The sequence below is a fragment of the Amblyomma mixtum genome, chromosome 5 (genome assembly GCF_055824585.1).
Source record: "Amblyomma mixtum isolate Tamu chromosome 5, ASM5582458v1, whole genome shotgun sequence".
In the NCBI taxonomy this organism is placed as follows: domain Eukaryota; kingdom Metazoa; phylum Arthropoda; class Arachnida; order Ixodida; family Ixodidae; genus Amblyomma; species Amblyomma mixtum.
Genome location: NC_143016.1, coordinates 82,838,101 through 82,858,842, shown reverse-complemented (window position 1 = coordinate 82,858,842; position 20,742 = coordinate 82,838,101). Strand labels below are relative to the sequence as shown.

General features: G+C 47.8%; 1 protein-coding gene across 1 annotated transcript; it reads left to right on the top strand.

Moving 5' to 3' along the window:
- Positions 1-9,153: 9,153 nt before the first annotated feature.
- On the top strand, positions 9,154-18,750 carry LOC149342838 (protein Wnt-9a-like). The gene is made up of 4 exons (XM_089545333.1): positions 9,154-9,484; positions 10,998-11,236; positions 12,451-12,725; positions 14,376-18,750. The coding sequence occupies exons 1-4, from the start codon at positions 9,384-9,386 to the stop codon at positions 14,892-14,894; spliced, it is 1,134 nt and encodes a 377-aa protein (XP_089401459.1). The 5' UTR covers positions 9,154-9,383; the 3' UTR covers positions 14,895-18,750.
- The last annotated feature ends 1,992 nt before the right edge of the window (positions 18,751-20,742 follow it).

Here is a 20,742-nt window from a genome sequence, read left to right as displayed (position 1 = left end):
ATTGCTTTGATTGGCTGTTGGAAATAGTTGGTACGTGTAAGCACTGGAAGCGTATTATAGGTCAAAATTTACAGCGAGAAGGAAGAGTCGGCCATGATAATCGTCATGTTCCCCCAGTATCTCTCGGGAGAGTCTAGTTTTCTCAAAATTACAAGTTCAAAACATCTCCCTTGGAGTTACGTGGTGTACGCTCCCGCACTCTAAACAGAAATGAACAAAAAGGGAGCAAGGTGTCTTTTAGCGCACTCCTTTTTATAAGATGGAGTGCGCTAGAGAACAGCTTACTCCCCTTTTACTCCCACATAGGCGTATTCGTGTTTGGAGTGTGGCAGCTAAGGGATGACGTTGTAGACCGATACAACTCAAGAAATAAGCGGCGAACACCCCTCAAAGGATGCCCTCGACCAATGGCGTTGACCGATTATCATGACGTCGTGCTTAATCCCCTTGCATCTGTGTGCGTGACATCTTGGGGGCTTGCAGGTGCAAGGGGATTAAGAACCGAATAAGCGGATTAACCGCGATTTCAGGACAACCGGTCTATGGCATTGGCTGGACGGCCTCCTTCGAGGGGCATTCGCCCCTTCGTTCTTGAGTTGTATCGGACAATAGTTGCCGATGTCCAGGAAAGCAGGGCATGTGCCTTCACCCTGCAGACCGAGGAGAGCACAGCGAATATAGGTACACCTTAGGCGTGCACAGGTCTCTACGTGTGTGTGTACCTTGGCAGAGGCAGCGACATATGCTACGAACGGATTAGGAAAAGAAATAGGATCTGTGTGACTTGTGTTCGCCTGCCGTGCACGAAAATTCATCGAATGAGAAGGCAAGGAAAATCCATTTTCGGCGACGTGCTTCAAAGGCAGCACTCGTAGTTCTTTCACATACAAATTTGCATGCAAATTACGTAGCCGCAAATGACAGCAGAGCACTGACCACTTAGAGTTTGCAGCCAACTGTGCTTCCTCCTCATTTTCATTCAGATCTTTTCTGAGCCAGTGGCGACGCCCACTGCATCGGCCAAAGTCGGCGGTCTCCTCACCAACATCCAGGAGCCCTGCGTCCTGGACTCCTTGTCCCAGCCTGCAGATAGTCCTCGTATGTGTCAAGCCAAGGCGTCGCCGAACAGACCATACCACGCTGTGGAAAGTCGGGAGGCGACCCTGGCGGTCGCAGCTTAATCTGAACCCGCGACTAACGCGCAATATTCCAGGCACTTGCATCCTTGCGCGGCTGAGGCCATCGCTCGGATTATCGGGTTCGTCCTTCCCGCCCTACGCGGCCATCACGCTTGCGCGCGACGTCAGAGGCGACGTCGATGACATCACGGGCGTTCTTTGGGCTTCCGGCGTCCGCTTGCACCAGCCGGCGGCGTCAGTGGCCGCCACGACGTCGTCGGTAACCGTAGACAGGTCGCGGCATCCTGGCGCCGGCGTCGAGTGTCCGACGACGCTTGGAGCAAACAAAGGTCGCGTGCCAGTCGCTGTTGCCGCGCGCCGGTAACCCGAACGCCGTTCGATAGCGCACACTGTGGCTATACCGAGGAGGGGCCCCTATTTATAGATGGCCGCGTGCCACGGCCGATATTAAGTTTACACCATTAAGCAGGCGCAAACGACCAGCGGGTCGCCATCGAGGCGGTCGGACCCCTTGAGCTTGTACAATGTATCCAGAGGTCGGTTCTCGGATGGCCTAGAAAGGGACAGCGTATGAAAGACGATGTGCAGAGAACGAGGGGAAGGGAAACGAGAACGGACAACAGACAAGATACGAACAATGCATCACTGCTCAGCGGTGGTTTTAAAAGGACTCAATGGTTTAAAAAAAAAAAAAGGAGAGAATGAAAGGGGAGGGGGAGGGGAGTGAGGGGGAGGGGGAGGAACGAAAACTTTCACAGAAGAAAACCACATTTACTTTTCATTCGACAAACTTTTACTTTCACAAATAAATTTTGAGATACAAATTGTGTAAATAGGAACAAGTAGGAATAGGAGCAAATAGGGACATGCAAATAGGAAATTGTGAAAGTTAGGAACCCCCTTCCCGTGTCCCGGAGTTCCCCTTAAATTCACCCCTGTCGTTGCCTTGCGCAGCCTCTGGATGGTTCCAATGTCCTGGAGCGGAGGAAGTTCGCGCACGGCGTGACAAAGTGCACTCTAGATTTACCTACGCATTGATTGGGCGAACTATAATTAGCAGTGCTTTGTTGCTTTCCAGATTCTGTTGCATAATTCCTCGGATTTCCGGCTTCTTAAGCTTTTAAAACAATGTATTCTGTTCTGTCGTGTGCAGCAGAACAAAAGCGTCTCCCTTGCAGCGCTCGTAGATCAGCTGCATAGCAACAGCAAAGAAAGAAAGGAAAACGAGTTTTCTCTCTGACATTCTTTTTCCGCAGAGTGCTAAATGACGCACAGAATAAGCACATATATTTACAAAAAACTAATGAACTGTGCATGCCACATTTTCTCTCAGCGTCCCATTATTGTGTCCGCGAGGCAGCCTCATGACTTCATAAGAAAAGAACAGTGATAATCACGAAAATTTTGATACTGTCGTGCTCGGCGAAATGTATGAAAATGTGAAACATAATGAAGTATCCTCCTTTTTCCTCCTTGATACTTTTCATTACGAAGTGTGTGGAGTGTTATAAACTGCAGCTAATAAGCTTCACACCATGGCCACCCACTCTGGAACGTGAGTCTTTTCAAAAAAGAGATTATTCCATGATCAAAGCAGGTACTGCTTGGACAGCTGAAACGTAAAACCACAAAATAAGCGTAAGTTTAGCCAAATTCACTTACCGTAGCATTTGATAACAGTTCAGATCACGACGAAATAAATGTGAAGCAACCTGTTAACTGATGGCACTCGAATCACATTTGAAAGTAAAACTTCTGTACTAGAATGCAAGGCTCAGTGTTTCAATACTTTTCGCAATGCAAGGGGCTTCATTTGATTTGTCACATGTTAATTTGAAATTTTGTTAGCATATATTGGCTAAATCAGCTGTTAATATTCATAAATACGTTAACACGTTTTGGCGGGCTAGTTGGTTAAGCATCTTGAATAAACAGCGCGAACGAAGACGAGCACGAAAGACAAGGAAACGGGTGTCGTCCGTTTCCTTGTTTTTGTGCTCGTCTTCGTTCGCGCTGTTTATTCAAGATCACATATATGCCTGAGAGTGGTATCACTTGGTCAGACAATCCTTCGAGAACAATCCTCTGTAACTGCTATATAATTTTCTTGAGGGGCCTGCTGAGAACAACGCTTCCTCCAATGCAGGGTAAATACGAAGAATTGGTTCCAGCCCGTGCCCGGGGTAGGTATGCTGCTCAGGACACGCGCTCTGCACAGTATAGTGTAGCCCATTTCCATTCCCTCTTATTTCCAACCCAAAAGGGTACGGCAAACTTCGCATTTCTACTCCCTGAGTGTAGGTGTAGACTGCGTACCCCATGCGTGGAGAGCCTCCAAGACTCAAACCTGCATCTCACTCCCCCTCCAGCCGTTTGTGGGCTCTTCAGCCACTCAAAGACTTCGTACCCTTACAAAGACACCACAAACACGTGCCCCTTCTTGGGAAGTTTTCGAATGCCAAGTTGGAAAATACACAAGTAAAGAAAAGAAGAGGTAAGGCAGAAGAGGCGAGGTATCAGCCTTCACGATGACAGGTGTGGACACCGAACGCGTCTTTCCAGAGCAAATAAAAGCATCGAGTGGTAACAATGGGTGAATAAAAATAGCGATAGGCAAGAGCCTGATATAGGACAGGATAGAGGACACGCGGAGACGGAGAGCGAACGTTAGGCACTCTTGAAACCCGAGCCTACGAACAAACTGCGCGCCGTGGCAGGGCGACACACAATGGATGGGAGACGAAGCGCGCATGGTTCCCGCTGCTCGGCTTTGAATATGTCTGACAATGGCTTCCGCGTACAAAGGAAGTGCACGCGGCAAGCGTGAAAAATATACTCCCACTTTGGGAGCCTAAAGAAGGAAGACAGCTTGGAGAGCTTTTGACGAACGCTCGGTTTGCAAAGGTGGGGACCACGGAAAGTGGATGGTTGACTGTGGGAAGTGGATATGCGTTTAGGGAGGCGAACAAGATGTGGTTCGCGATAACAGCGTGTATATGCTTGTCTGTCTTTTGACTTCGCTGCTGCAAACGTGCACGTTCATCGTATAGTATGGTGCCACCGGTTACGACGGCTGTCTTGCCTTCAAACAGTTGTCTGTAGATGTCGCAGCCTCTATGTGCTATTTGTTGGTGACGTAGTCACAGAGATCAACACAACTGCGCTGTGACAAGGGACATGTTGCTGTGGGACGCAGCAAGGGTTTTGGCGTGCGCCAACTGGTTCGGATGGGAATAGTGTATATTCCACCAGCGTTGCTGCATGTATGCGGTTAGGTGGCGTAAGAAATATAGGCACATATGCTCCTTGCGAGACAGGTCTCAAAGATCTAGAAGATCCACCTTTTATCGATGGCTATGTCTGCGAGGGGTGCAACAGAACAACAACGGAGAAGAAATGGGAAGATGTAGGTATGCTGACACACCAAGGAAGAAATTGTCACATAGTAAAATCAACTCGCAAAGAGCATGTCTGGGCATCAGGAACATTTGCAGGCAAAACGATACGGCTAGGGGTGGCCTATTTATGGAAGGGAAGAGTTGCAAGCAAAAAAACATGGGTCCAGGGAAGTGTCTCTATGACGATATAAAAGAGTTCGGAGACGGTGACGATATAATTCTATTGAGGGGTACGAATGGCCACATCGATTATCTATCTGTATTGACACAGATTACAACGGTTAAGGCTAAAACTCTGTGAGCAGCGCAACCTAGTTATTATAAACAGAGAACCTAAATGTGAAGGAAAAATTACATGGCAATTCCGCAACAGGCAGATGGCCTTTGACTACTGCCTAATGTCGCAGCGAATCGCTAGGTAGATTGTGAAGCGATCATAAATGTATTAGCCTGAAGATGGAACACCTGGCCAGAAATATGGAATGCAGGAAACACAAGAAGGAAACACAAACTTAAACGACAAACAAATAGCGCTAATAGCAGCAGCCTTTGAGGGAGCAACAGAGAAGCTCCCTTTGGAAAAGTGGGATTATAATCGGTTAGAACGACTGATATGTCAGAAAATAAAGAAAGAGAAAGTGACAGACCACTGGAAAGGAAAAAAATAGAAAAAAGAAGCCACGAAACTGGAGGAATAACGAAATTAAAGAGGCAATCGAACAACCACGGGCGGCTTCGAGAGAACATAGAGAGGCGAGCAACGACCAGCTTTCTCGGGATGAAGTAGATAAAAAATTGGGATCTTATCGACAAAAGAAATGGAAGTAGAGATCCTCGTCCAAAGTAAAGCAAATCAGTGTACTGATCGCTGAATGGCTGAAGTTCGCAATAAAACTGTAAGTGGGCCAAGAAAATTTCAGAACCATATAAGCTCTCTGGGTAAAAATGACCAAAGAAAGCAAGAAATTTTTCAAGAAGCTGAGGGAGGTTATTTAGAGGGAGACGATGCTGTGAAATATATTACATCGATTACAGCTGAGCCATTTAAGAACGCCGATAATGCAATCTTTTTTAGTGAAGATGCAGCACAGGACAGCGATCAGGAAGAAGTTTAGAATTGAATAATTTTAACTGGAGAAAGGGGAGATAAATATTCGTAAATGCGCCGCCATCTTGATAGAATAAATTTCAATCCGGCAAATTAATGAACTTGGTCCAAGCAGGAAAATAGTGTTGGTAAAAGCATTGGAAACAGTCATATCAAATAAGCGAATTCCACACAGCTGGCGACGGAGTAGAATGAATTGATCTATAAGGAAAATGAGGCAGGGCCAACATGAAATCGTTGAATCCGATTACGATCACTTCGGTTACATACAGACTGACAATGAAGGCAATAAAACTGAAAATGCAGACATGGATAGGATAAAAAGTAATAAGATACTGGAGGAACTTCAGAACGAGTTTAGAAGCGGTAGGAGCTCAGATGATAGCCTGCTCGTGCTTAAGCTGCCTAGAAATAGCTAGGACGGGAAACAGGCCTCTGCATTTAGCCTTTCTGGACGTAAGCGGGAAGAACGACAACGTAAACAGCGGGCCATTATGGAACATACTCAAAGATGAAAGTATCGGTCATGAGATAATTGATTTCCTACAAGAAATACACCGAGATAATAAAGTTGAAATGTCACGGGGCGGTATAAGAACTGCGACAACAGTCGAGGTATATAAAGTACTACGGCGGTGTTGTCCGTTATCACCACTGCTTCTCATGATTTATATGATAAATATGGAAAGAACGTTACAAGAAACTAATCTAGTTCATTATCTCTGCTACAAATAAGGTGGAATGGTCGTACAGCATAGGCTCCCGGGTTTAATGTATGAGAGCATTATTGAACTATTAACTGATAGTAAGAAATATTTACAAAGTCGGATTAATACATATGGAGCAGGAGACGTTCTGGGGTTCAGGTTTGGAGCTGTCAAGTCAGGTTTGTTGATATTTGACGGTTTCACAGATCAGGTCGTTACAACACAAGGACATGAGATACGGCAGAATACAAATATCTCGGGATATGCAGAAAAACACGGAATTACTACTAGGAAGAAAGGGCGAAGAGATGCTGGGATAATGAAACGTAAGACATTATGGGAGTACAACAAATATGAAGCGCTGAGAGTTATTTGGAAAGGAACAATGGTGCCAGGGCTAAGTTTAGGGAATGCGTTTTGTGCCTAAGGGCAGAAGTTCAGTCGAGATTAGAAATAAATCAGAGAGCTGTTGGAAGGTTAGCTCTAAGTGCCCACGGCAAAACTACAAACGAGGCAGTACAGGGGGATAGGGACTGGGCATCGTTCGAAGCACATGAAGCTCAGAGTAAAATATCGTATGAAGAACTCCTGATGGAATTGGGCAATAGCAGGTGGGCAGCTAAGGTATTTCAATACCTGTACAGAAACAGTCGGTACCGGTACTCACCTATGGAGCAGAAACGTGGAGGCTAACAAAGAGGGTTCAGCTTAAGGACAACGCAGCGAACTATGGAAAGAAAAATGACAGGTGTAACGTTAAGAGATCGAAGGGGGCGGAGTGGGTGAGAGAACAAACGTGGGTTAATGACATCCTAGTCAAAATCAAGAGGAAGAAATGGGCTTGTGCAGGGCATGTAATGCGAAGGCAAGATAACCGGTGGTCCTTTAGGGTAACGGAGAGGATTCCAAGAGAAGGCAAACGTAGCAAGGGGCGGCAGAAAGTAGAGATTAAGAAGTTTGCGGTTAAGATGAGATTAAGAAGTTTGCGGGGTACGGTGGCCGCAGCTGGCGAAGAACAGGGTTAATTGGAGCGACATGGGAGAGGTCTTTGCTCTGCAGTGGGAGTAGTCAGGCTGATGATGATGATGATGACAGAAACAGCGTCGATTCACAGTGGCGGAAAAGGACAATATACTAGTCGCCAGTAAGTATGATGGAAACCGGACGAATAAAAGGCTTTAGACGACAGGTCAAAACGCAGGTGGTAAGTACAGGATTAACTGAAAGGAGAAAAAACAGCCTTTATGCCTGAACAGCGAATAGAAGCAAATCTGGAAGGAATCGATCTATATGATAACTCAAAAGGCAACGCTCTGCTGTTTCAAGTGTGATCAGGGTGTCTTAGAACGCGAAGCTAAAAAAGAAAATTTAACCAAGATTACATATGTGCAGTGTAAGATAAATCAGTAGAAACAAAGAAACACACCTTACTACAGAATGTGGCAGTATCCATCCAGATGTCGATATAGGCACAGTCACTTCCCCTGAGACCCAAGGGTTTAGTGATAACAAAATTATTCACAATAACAAAAATAAAGCAATTGTAATATTGGTGGCTCAAAAGCAGGGCGGTGACGTAAGGATAGAAACTGAGAATTCAAAATTCGTCAAGCGCAAATTCAATAGAATTAATATGCAAAAAAACTGGCGAATTCATAGATAACACCACCATATTTGGCAGCTTGGTGGGAGAAATGGAAAGAAAAAAATACATATCAAGCAAGGTGGCCCACCCGCCAGCACCCCGTTTCAAAGGGGACGATCCGTCCGTCCATCCGTCCGTCCATCCATCCGTCCGTCCATCCGTCCGTCCATCCATCCGTCCGTCCGTCCATCCATCCGTCCGTCCGTCCATCCGTCCGTCCGTCCGTCCGTCCGCCCGCCCATGGAAGCTGGGCGTGCGAGGAGTCTGAAGAGGACGTGAGCCCGTTGTTGGGAGAGGGCAAACGTGAGGGCCAGCGAGGTTGTACATGCGCACGGATGGCAGCCTCTGGGAATCTGGTACCGTTATATAATCATCAGCAGCAGCCTGACTACACCCACTGCAGGGCACCGTTATATATGGGTCAATAAACTTGTCACTGCCGCTGTCGCAATTAAAAAAAAAATAAAAACGCATGGAAGTGTAATGTGAGCCGCTTAATAGACTATTACACCCCGAGAGACTCTTCTGTGGTAGAGCTGTGGTGCTCTACGCGCGCAGTGGCTGAGCGTGGCTCCACAATTTCTTATACCGGTCTTAACTTTTCTCTTGGCGGCAAAGAACTACCTTTTTTTAATATGTGGAAGAAAAGAGATACCGAGTTTGAGGAGATGTTCTCTAGATGATTTCCTAGACACTTCCTAAATGCTGATCAACCTAATTCGGGTTTTTACATAATTGGAACGACATCATTCGTCCTCGGAATCGAAACGCTACAGACGGAGCGGTCAGCACGTCTTGACCTTTAGCCTAGGCTCGTGCCCCCCGGCCTTTATAGCAGAGAGCGTTACACATAACGTCAACCTCCTCGTAGCCGCGTCTCGCTGCATCGATCATCGAAGGCCAGGGGGAAGAGACGCGTTAAGCCCAGGTGTGCGCACCGCTCGTGGCTCGGGTGCGACATGGGGCAACGACAGTAGCGGAATCAGCAGCAACGGAAAGACGAGGCCCTAGCGACTCACCGGCGCCTGCCGGAGACGCGCCTCGCGGCCGCTCGGGTTACGAGCGCCGTTTGCAACAGGAGAGAGGAGGGGGCGAGGAGACACGCACAGTGGCGTACGGAACACGCAGACGCACGAACGGCCGCAGCGCCACAGGAGTCAGAGGTGTGTTGTGCGGACGGCACTCTTGGGCACGTGGCCCGCGGCAGCCGTGACAAGCGCACCGAAGGTGCTTCTCAAACAGAGTCGGGGGGCCACCGCTTCAAATATCCTGGCGCCGGCGGTCGCTCCCTCTTGCCCGCGCCAACGCGGCCGCCATCGTGCGTACAGTGCGTGGAGGTGCGTAGCGCGCGCGTGCCAGCGTGTGTAACAACCGCCCCTGACATGGATGGGCCACTCGGCCACGCGCCTGCCAGGTGTGTCGGACATGCGGGCCCTGGTTGTCGCCGTGTGCCTCTACCTCAACCAGGTCGCATTGGCCAGCATAGGGTAAGCCGCCCCGTCCTGGACGCAGCCCTCGGCGCCCGCTGTCCACTCGTTTCCTTGCCCCTTTACCCAGGCTAATTCCTTTTTCTTTCAGGGCACTGTCTTGCAGATGGACACTTGTAGATTTCGCTATTACCTTTTACTTTTTTTCGCGAACCAGCGCCCCGATCAGCTAGTTGCGTTTGTCTATTGTTGATTGTAATATCCGATAACAATTGGTCTGTCTTCAAGATCAACGGGCTTTGACTTTCAATGATCGTCCCCTTACGTGTTCTTACAAGCCGTGTCCTCCAATTACGCCTTGGCGAAACGCACACGCTTATGAGAACGCACGAAAACGAGTGTTATGAGTTTTCCAGTCGCTGAGGGGTTTATTTAATTTTCAGTTATTTCATGCCTGCAATACCCTTTCGGTCATTACAACGGGGAGATAGAAATTAGCAAGAAAACAACAATCAAGCATTTAAAACACGATAAAACGCAGCAACAGAGGTGGATTGAACACAATCTGGAGACAGAAAATTCCAGCCATCGGTTGTTCACACAGCTTCTTAAAGAAAACTTATTCTGAAAGTATGCTCCCGTCTTTGGGGTATATGTATTTGTGGGTGTTGCACATATTGATGACGATATACGCCAGTTGGGGATGATGAAAGCTGTAATAAAAATTTAAGTCTGCGATTTTTCTCTGGGTCCGGAAGTGTTCTCTCTGCAGCGTGCTCTTACTTTCCGTCACGCTATGCCTTCTATAATAATTGCCAAGAACAAATCGGGCTGTCCTATTCTGTAAATTTTTTTTCCTGTTTGTAATCTGGCAATGAATCGAGAAGTCTATAGTTGATATAAGGTGATAGATTATAAATCTGTAGATGCTGATGACCTATAGGTAATCAATTTTTGCATTTTTACTGTGCGCCCTAAAATCCGTTACCGATCTTCAAAGGTAACAGATATTAAACGTCGGGGTTGAGTTTCTGAGTTGTATAATCTGTTTTCTTGCCTTCAGGGCTGTGAAGCACGTCGTCTTCAACTCTTTGCTGTTTCATGCAGCTCTGGTACATTGCTGTTAAAAACTTACTAAAAACTTCGGCGTCACAACACGTGAGAATACTTTTGCGAGTGCACTGCTCCGTTCACATGTCGAGAACTTTATCCTCCACGGTACAATAAGACCGGTGCACATTGGTCCGTGACATCATCAATGTGCGGAATATTTGAATTATCGTCCTGGCACTTTTAGGGACGGTTTTGCATAGGGCTCGCTGTCAGCCATTATGCGACGGTTTCACAAACACTATAGGGGCATAGGACTTCGTATGTGCTGCTCCTATAGTGAACATGTTTTGTTCTAGGCGCACTGAGCATTCGAGCAGAATCCAGATGAAACTTTTGGCGTGGACAAAGGCAATCAGCCTACAAACACCCGGTTTATGCCTTGACTGTATACAAAGACAGCCTGTAGTAAATCGCCATTGTCCAAGTACTTACTCGGTTCTATTTCACATTTGCGTTCCAGGGTCTTGTCAAGGTCAAAGACCATCGTGCTAGACCCCGACCACGAGGTCTCCCAGCGCGAGTTCTGTCGCCAGCACAGGAGAGACCCGACCATGAGGCGCTTCTGCGCCTCCGAGCCGGCCGTCATCCACACCATCGTGCACGGCATGCGAACCACTGTGAACACCTGCCAGGCGCTATTCGAGTGGGACCGCTGGCAGTGCGACCTGCTCCAGGATCGCAAGCATCTACTTAGGAAAGGTACGCTGCGCGTGGCAAACATATCAATTTGAATCATGCATTCATTGGACTTTTTTTCGCCCAGAAAACAGGGTTAAGCATAGTTTTCTTTCATTAAATTTCTAGCCTTGTGCGGGGTCAAGTGGAGAGAGCTCCCATGCAGTGGTCGTTTAACAGGGTCCCAGACAACATCAAACGTCCTGAGGACGTCCTCAGATGGTCAAAACGCCCACACTGTAACGCATCAACGGCCCTGATAGTAATGAAATAATTAAAGAAATAAATGGTTTATTGGTTTATTGAGGTTTAACATCCCAAAGCAACTCAGGCTATGAGGGACGCCGTAGTGGAGGTCTGCGGAAATTTCGACCACCTGGGGTTCTTTAACGTGCACTGACATCGCATAGTACACGGTACTCAAGAATTTCGCCTCCATCGAAATTCAGCCGCCGCGGCCGGGATCGAACCCTCGTCTTTCGGGCCAGCAGCCGAGCGCCGTAACCGCTGAGCCACCGCGTCTAGAACAGGATATTCTGAATACCTTCGAGTGCATCCATGGCTAAATGTTCTCTTGATGATGTCCTAAGTTTGTACTTCGCTGGATGACTCAAGAATGAAAATTCCTCGACTGTCCTACAATCATTCTATCGCAGAGCAATATTATGGAATTGATCTGAGATCAAAGCAGCTTTAAATCTCACTCGGCTCTCATTACTTGAAAACTTATAAACCTGGTCTTATGTGTCGCATACTTCTGATGGGGTTGAACTGTTTAGATTTTTGGGTCATTCGCCTTTTCTATTTAGGCAGCAGAATCCAACTCCACTGAACTCTACGGTTCTGGGCATGGTAAACCCGTACTGCACCTCTTCTTTTTGCATATTCTGGTTACTTCTCTTACATTAGCTATGAATGCGGCACTCCTATGAAAAAATGGCGCTTAATACAAATTCTGAAGTAGTACTGAAAAAATCCTCAAACATGATCCTCAAGACATCCTGAGTATGCGCTACGGACGGACAAATAGGTCCCATTTGAGGACAAGTTAGGGACAACCTGAACATCCTGACGTGGGCATCCTGAGGACGTCTTTGCGTTGTCTGAAGAAGTACTGACAGTCTTCTAGCCCCCCCCCCCCCTCCCCCCTCTTCTTCCAGGACCCCTTTCTCCTGCGCATCCCGGGGGATATACATGCACTAAAAAACATCTCACTTCTCTCTGGTCCCTGGACGCAGTGTACCGCGAGACAGCCTTCGTGTACGCCCTGACGGCGGCCGGCGTGGCTCACAGCGTGGCCCAAGGTTGCCGGACGGGCAGGCTCAGCCAGCGGTGCTCGTGCGCCGAGGCCTCCGGGCAGCAGCAGGGCTCCTGGAAGTGGGGCGGCTGCGGCGACAACTACCCGTTCGCGGCCAAGTTCGCCCGGAGGCTCCTGTCCCGGGACTCCCGGAAGAAGAGGCCGCGCACGCTGCGCACACCCGTCGACACGCACAACATCGCCGTGGGAATCAGGGTGGGTGTCAACCCCTTCGTCGACCGTTTGTGGTGTTCAGAGATCAGGGCGGTTGGCCTCACAAAGCGCGTATACAGAGAAGAGGAAGAAGAGAAGATGAGTGGGGGTTGGTGGAAGGAGAGCTGCGGGTAAGGGAAGCAAGCAAATGAGGCAAACAGCTGAGTTAAGGACGAATGACTGCTGCTGAGACATAGAGAGCAGCTTGTACACCCTTCGAATTTTTTAACGGTATCATGCGAGCATCGACCGTTCGCTTGATCAGCACCCTATGACGGATTTGCATCGGCAAACTCGCCGAGAGTTGCCGCATGCGCACAAAGCCGAGGCCGCGGTGGCCGTCGTCTTCTAGGCTGTTCCAAGAGCTGCCCGCAGCCCCCGACCCTTTCCTTCGATCGCAGCGCCGCCGATATTCAGAAGTCACGTGCCGCCGAGCTGCAAACAGCTTTACTCAGCGTTTCTCGAACGAGCCTTGCGATCAATTTTTCGTTTGCTCTTGTTTTGTTTGCAGCTGTAAGCGGATATAGCTGTGGTCCACGATTCTGATAAGCGGAAAATAAAAAATGCCAGATAGTGCGGTAAGCGCAGGAAAGGGTCGGGGGCAGCGCGCCGCTCCAGGAACAGCTAGCCTGGCAGACGACGGCCGCCGCGGCCTGGTCTTCGTGCGCATGCGGCAACTCTCGGCGAGTTTGCCAATTCGTTCCGTCATAGGGAGCTGATCAAGCGGACGGTCGACGCTCGCGTGATACCGTTAAAAAATTGGAGATGTGTACAAGCAAGAGAATGGCGACCGAGCTGGGCAGAGTGAAGCGCATCTTATTACAGATGTTAGAAAACAAACGGATTTCACCAAGTTGTTCATTAATTATACTCTTGACAATTCCGTGGAAAGTTGTGCGGCTGAAATAGATGGCGGTTGTTGAAGCCGAGCCAGCCAGCTGCATGCTATGTGGCCTACGTATCTCAAGCGAGTCCTTCGCAAACTGTTTTGTTTGGGCATATGGAGCACTGAGAAGATATTGGGCGCCTGTATAGGCAAACATATTGATTGATCGTAAAACATTTTATTCGTCGGAAAGAGCTTGGTGCTAAGAGGTCTTCCGCAAAAAGATCGCTGAAATCGAGAGGCGAGTCGAGGAAGATGCACTTACACTGCTAACTCAACAATAGGCATACATGGCGTTATTTTGAGCGATTTTGCGGCGTTACTGTTAACCTGAGTTGGGTAGTTATTTCTGCAGTGAGACACAACTCCAGAACGAAGTGGCAGATGCCTCTGAAAGCAGGCCCTCTGGCCAATGGCGTGGACTGATTTTCATGGCGCTGCGGTTACTCCGATTAAACTGTGGTTATTCCGCATTCATTTGTCTCCGCGTCTGATTTCGCACTATCCGGCCTAACGCTATCGGTCAAGGGGGAAAGGAAAGAATAGGCCAAGGGGGAGAATCAGTTCACGCCATTGGCTGGAGAGGTTCCTCTGCGGGGCATTTGCCGCTTCGTTCTTAAGTTATATCCGACTATATAGGTCTTTTACGTAACACTCCAACGTGGCTTTACTGCGCAGCGTATCTTTGTCGTCAACCGGGTATTTTAAAGCCTTCTTCAGAAGTGCTTTTATGAATGGCCAGGGCACGTTCACGCGCACCGTCGCAGACGTTGAGGCGCGGTATCCGACCCGTCTGCAAGTGCCACGGCGTTTCCGGTTCCTGCTCGGCGAAGACCTGCTGGCGGGAGCTGGCGCCCTTTCCCGAGGTGGCCGTCAGGCTGAAGCGCAAGTACGCCAACGCCGTCAAGGCCGAGATCGAGAACAAGCCGGGATTCGCCGCCACGGACGTCCTGGTTAAGCCCCGCAAGGTTTTGGTCGGCACGTCGGGCACGACGCAGAGGCCCAAGTGGCTGGCTGCCGTCACGGCTGAGCTGCGGAGGCTCGGAAGGGACAAGCTAGTCTTCCTCGAAGAGTCTCCGTCCTTCTGCGAACCGAACGTGCTGACGACGGGCATGGAAGGCCGCCGCTGCCGGGATCAGCAACACTGCAGCGAGGTCTGCTGTGACCGCGGGCACCGCAACTTTACCTTAGTCGTGTACGAGAGGTGCCAGTGCCGCATGGTGTGGTGCTGCACGCTGGAGTGCAACATCTGCGAGAACGTCACGACCGCGTACTCTTGCCTGTGACGTCAGGCTGCTTGTTTTGACTCGCCTTGGCTTTGCCACAGAGCACTCGAGAACCTAGATGTGATGATGATGATGTGATCTAATGTAATGTTAAGGCAGAGCTATTGGTTATGACGACATGAAATTGTGAGGACCTATACCTGTTGTTATTTTCCATTTTGAGTTGGGTTGTCAGAGGCACTGCGAAGGTAGTGTTTAATTTTTGGGCGTTTACTACAACAGTCATCTACCTCTCGCCTTTTGCGGTGTCTGACTACACGTTAACTGAGCTGGTTGCAAATACAACGGCCGCCTGAAATAGTGAGCGGATAGCGATCATCGCTTTCCGATATACCGTGCTCGTCTAGGCAGTTAGTTTCTTGCAACAACTATGGAGTAACGTACTGTCGCGAGCGAAAAATATTAGCACAGATCATTGGCGATCACAATTCGTATATCTCACCACGCGGCGCTGCGGTACGCAGACCTGCCTAACGGGCCATTTCCATGTTTGCAGCAGAGGGGGGGACGGCAGGAAGTAAGCTTTATCAAGCGTGCACCGCCCGAGCGTCGAAGTGCCGACCCTACATGACTGCGCTTGCGGCATTTATTTTGGCTCGGTTATCATGAGCAAAGATGGCTTCTTTTTATTACCGTTTTTTTATGTCCGCGATGGTTGGCAAAAGGAACTCGCGGGAACAATAGTTGATAGCGCTGCTTTTAGCCAGTAATTTTGCTGCCCGTGGCAGTCCGCTGAACCCCCCTAATACTGTAGAATGGAAACGGCCCGGCACTCTCGTTATCAGCCTCTTCGCCACCCGCAGCGCCACGCATTGTCATTCCGGCGCTCTCATGGAGGAAGGAAAACTAAGGAGAGGCCCTTCGTATTCCCAACGCATTGACGAGAATGTGGCGGAAGTGACGTCAAAATTTAGGCTTAAAAAGTTGGGCCACTAGCAACGTTGTCGTTGTTGCTAAGAAAACTCGGGCCACTAGCAACGGCGTACGGCGTCGTTAGCGTCGTTGTTGCTAGGGGCCCGAGTGTTTCTCGGTGGCGGTGGACGGGCTTTCGGCACGGTGTGTTCGGCCTTGCGTGTTAAAGTCTATATGCCTGGCGTCGTGACGTTACGCACGCATCTAAGATTGCTTTTAAATGCAGCAAATAACCGCTCATTTGATATTTTGTTCGCCAAACTTGGTGTCGTTACGCGGAGCGATCGATGCATTGAAATGAATCTCGCGAAAAGGTGGCACTCCGGAACCGCGCTTCGACACGCGAAAAAGCGTTGATTGTTTTTATCAGCGAACTTTCGCACCTCACCAAGCAGCACAGAAACATGAAGCCGCTCTCGGCGATGCTGAGCTGCGTTTCGAAGGCCACACGGCGGGTGTAGCCCGAGGAGGATGGTGAGTGAGCTATAAGCTGCGCGCAATGTCAAGCGGCGCTCAATGTCGTCTTTCTTCGCCTGGCGTCGGAAAAGGTTCACCGCACCTGTGCGCCGGTCTGTGTCCAGGTGCGTGTTTACGGGGAGGGAGGTGTAGGAGTGTAGCGGCGAGCGGCGCGGTTTTTTTTATACCTTTCTTTTAAGAAGCGCTTGCGAGCCGCGCGCGATCCCTGCCCCGTAGCTGGGTGGAGAAGCAAGATAGTGAGGAAAGCCGAGCCAACTTCCGGTTGCGGGGCGGCTTCACAAAAAGTGACGTCAGGGCCTCTCCTGAGTTCTTTCCTTCCTCCATGGGCGCTCTGGTGTTCCGTCACGTGTGCTAATCTTTTTTACCCGCGACTGTACACACTGCCGCAACCAGTGTTACGTGCAACCGACCAACCGGTGACGCGCATTATGCGCTGATGATTGGTGAAAGAGCAGGTGGAGCGTATTGCATCCCTTTTTATTCTTTTTTTTTGTTCGAGAGTATGTTGGTGACGAAATGTACTTCGGAGTCCGTTACGTAAATGCTGAACTTTCGCTCTGACTGCCGCCATTGTGTTGCATGTAATATCGAGCGCGACTGTACACGTTCTTTTTGGTGGCGTAACGGTAGGGGTTCACTTAGCCACGTTGGGCTTATATCTCCTTTGAACCCATTGCATTTTCTAGAGACACCTTTAGCAACAAAGTTAGGGCACTACTGCTGGACAATAGAAGCCTTGTGCACGCGCTTTGCTGCATAGTTCGCCTCGTCACAACGTTTCAACGCAGACAGCGGGATCAGCATTGCCTGCAGGGAATAGTATCGCAGAAACGGTCAGCTGAGAAGGTCTCGTTGTATGGCGTTTTATGCGAGTTGAAGCACCGCATTGTTGGGGCCCTTTAGCAATTTGAATTATTCTTCAATGAAAGGGAGCAATAAACTTCGCACTGTTCAGTGATTTTACCGGCGTCTCGAGAGCGGCCGTTTGTAAATAGAGAGTGTTCTCTGGTCTTTTGGGAGCGTCATATGATTCCTCCAAGCAGCGCTAGAGCTGGACTCCATCGCTGTTGGAATTTATTTCACTTTGGCGCATCTACCTCTCCGCTTCAAGCTCATGTATGTAGGTGTCGGGAGCAGTGCGCGCTCTTGGGATAGCCGATGTGGTCTGGGGAACAAACTTCAATATTTGCTGGTCCAAGAGCGGGCAGAATATTTTTATACTTTATGTCCTTTTTTTTTTTGACGTGTTACTTTGTCAATCTGACGTGCTACCACGGTGTTTAGTAACACACAAAGGCCCGCAAGTGTCTAGATCACGTCCGCACGAGGCGCCTCCTTTGGTTTAGTGCCGTTTTTGTTTATAACGGCAAGGTTTTCTTCTCATGAAACTTTTTGGTGTTTTTTTTTTAATTTTGACTCTTTCTTGACTGTAGCTTCAAGTGGCAGTTCCGTTTTTTTTTCTTGCTTTCTTTTTTCAAAAACAAATGAGCTTCAGACAACCATCGAACGATAGTGGGCTATCGTAAATGCTCACGCCATGCTAGAGAACAATGTAGCCCTTGTTGTGCTTGTTTTACGCAGTTTCCGGTGAAACAATCATGATTTGTCGCTTGTCTCCTCCAATTTTGTCGTCTTCTATACATATTTCTAGGCTTTCAGAGGCTCTCTGCTGCTGTGAATTGCAATGCTGGTCAACCTCGGAAGCTGAGTGTGTAGTTTTCGTTCGCTGTACTAACCTCGTCGGCCTACATACTTAACTTATGCATAAATATCAGCACTGAAAGGGACTATAAATATCGATACAAAATAAATCTATATGGATAGGTTACGTGATCGAAGGATGTCAAATATTTCGAGTACATGAATAACCGGGCAAGATAGAGAAAATATTGTAAATATCGTGTAAGCTCGGTGACTGATTCTCAATGCGCTTTTCTGCACTGTATGAGCCATGACAATATTGAAATGCCCAAAATTGATAGGTTGTGTTTGTGTCTCGTGAATTGTTCAAGATGAAAACATCTGAAGTGTGATATAGGACTAGGAACTACTGTATGAGTGACAATTTTGAGATGTGGCTTGAAGCAGTTTTTATGGAGCGATGTATAAATAATGGAGTGCGAAACATGAAAATATCAAAATGACAGGGACACTGGGGTGTCATCACATGCGGCAGGTCAAATCATGGGGCTCGGTCATTACGCCACACTTTGCTCTCTTCCATGAGATTGAACGACAGCTTTCCACGGTGATTAGGCGGGGAAATCACTTAGAGCATTAAGGAAGGAAAGCTTAGGAGACGCCTTCGCTACCCGAGCTGCACGCTAAAAAGTGTGCCGGAAGTCATGTGTTTTCGCAGTGGCCTAGCCAATAGTTTTAAAAAATGTGACGTAACGGTCTCTCCTAAATTATTTACTTCCTCCATGATTAAGAGGACCCGATTATTTAACTGCATTGTTGAAATGAAATATTCAGGAGTTGATAATAAGGGAGTAATTACTCATTGGCATCCACCCAAGCGCAGCCATACGGCTACAAAGGAAAGCTATACAGCTTTCTCAGAAACTTCGCAGTTAAAGAAAAATTCGTCCTGGTCCGGGGTTCGAATCCGGGGGTGGATGCCAATGAGTAATTACTCCCTTATTACAAATTTACTCCACCTTGGGGGATTCCCCTAAACATTTGGTCATTCAGGAGTTGAGTTTATCACTCCCTATTAGGCCAGCCCTTATTCACAGTAAAACGCCTGACAGAGACAATATTAAGCCTTTCTATAAATGGGGTATATTTCATTAAGTTTTTTAATTTGTTCGTAGGGCACGGGAAGCATAAATGTTATGAATGTGGACGTAGACCGCACGAAATCGCAGTTCATGTTACGAAGTCATACTCGTGCTCAGCTGAATAATAATAAAATATGCTACCACAGCTGCTGAGAAGCAAATTAAGTGTGAAGGCGCTATCTACAATTCGTTCCACATCCTGCAGAACACCATGTTTTTATCGAAACTTATTTTGGGATTCATTTCTCAAGTCATTGTCCAGAAATTTATCGTTACTATACGTTGTGTCATTGTGCTGAGCTGTTTATGTGCGCATTTCCTCCAGGAAAGGTTAACATATGGCATCGCAAATGCAATAAAGTCATCTTTGTTGAATAGTGTGTGTACTTCGGCGAGTCGTTTGTAAATGAATGAATGAGTCTGATATTTAAGCACGTGCGTGGTTTTGCGATCTTTGCTTTGTCTGAGGCAATAAAAATAAGATACTTGTATGAAAGACAAATTACAATAAAGGAAGCGTTTCCTTTGTATTGCTTTTCAACTGCAGTGCAGACAAGTTGCATGTAAGTATATATACTAAATTATATTTCCTTCAGTTCGGTTCAAAGCGACTGCAAACTAAGGAACAACATTTATATTTCAATACACCTAAATAACTAAGGGCTTTTCACTTTAAAAAGCAATTCAGAGCATTATACGGCTCCCGAATAATCAAAAGACAACAAAAAGCTTTGTTCGGCCTTGTTGGTTCGCGTGTCTTCTGAACATAGCGCAGTAAAGGCAACGGCAACACAGCTGGCGCTATCTTCAAACTCTAGTTCGGACGAAGTCACACGAGGATTATATAGCAAACGGACAACCACGATCAGTCAGTGAGCAGGCGCATACATTGAAACGCCCAGTCTAGATGTGCTACACGTGGAAGACCAAAAACACATGACGGGAAAACAAAAAAGAAGGAAAAAGATCAGAAAGAGAGACAAGGAGTAACTGTTGCTCGGCAGAGTTAAAAAAATTCTAAGGGCGATTACGATATTCCCTAATGCGAAATTCGAGAGCAGATTGTGTAGGTGTATCAGGCTCTGTAGGCCATCGTTTTGCTTTGCTGGGTCGTAGGCACGTCTGGCGACGATATTAGTTCGATGATGGTATTGGTTGATGAAGGTCATGATGTGCAATGTACAGCGCGCGAGAATGTGTATATTAGTCCGATAGCAGTGTTATTTGAAGGAGACGACGACGGGCAATGAATAGCGCGAGTGTGTGTTGTATGTAGTTATGCACGAGGCGTGGTCGGCTGCGGCGATAGAATACAGTCCTCTCGTGCAGTGGCCAGTGAAGCTAATCTGTTCGCGCCGCCATGGGTTCGAATCCCAGTAGCGGCTATTTACTTATTTATTTATTTATGGTTTGGCTCGGCCATTCCGACGGCGGCAACGCGGAGTAACCGAGCCAAATATAAAAATATAAACAAGAAAGGTCTAAAGACCAACGATCAAAATGGCAATAAGGCAAGGAAAATCGTAAAAACAAAAACAAGTTAAAAGCTATAAACATTAACAAATTAATATGATGTGGCTTAAAAGCTAATGAAAAGGGTTTAAAATTGCGAAGTATGTGAATAGCAAAATGGTCTTAAAGCCAACAGAAACACGGAAAGAGCTGAAATTTTATGG

What these genes read in the sequence shown, in the direction of transcription:
- LOC149342838 (XM_089545333.1), top strand. Translation starts at nt 9,384, where the DNA reads ATGGGCCACTCGGCCACGCGCCTGCCAGGTGTGTCGGACATGCGGGCC. An exon ending in CAAGCATCTACTTAGGAAAG is followed by an intron (nt 11,237 to 12,450) that starts GTACGCTGCGCG and finishes CCCTGGACGCAG; the next exon opens with TGTACCGCGAGACAGCCTTC. An exon ending in ACATCGCCGTGGGAATCAGG is followed by an intron (nt 12,726 to 14,375) that starts GTGGGTGTCAAC and finishes GCACCGTCGCAG; the next exon opens with ACGTTGAGGCGCGGTATCCG.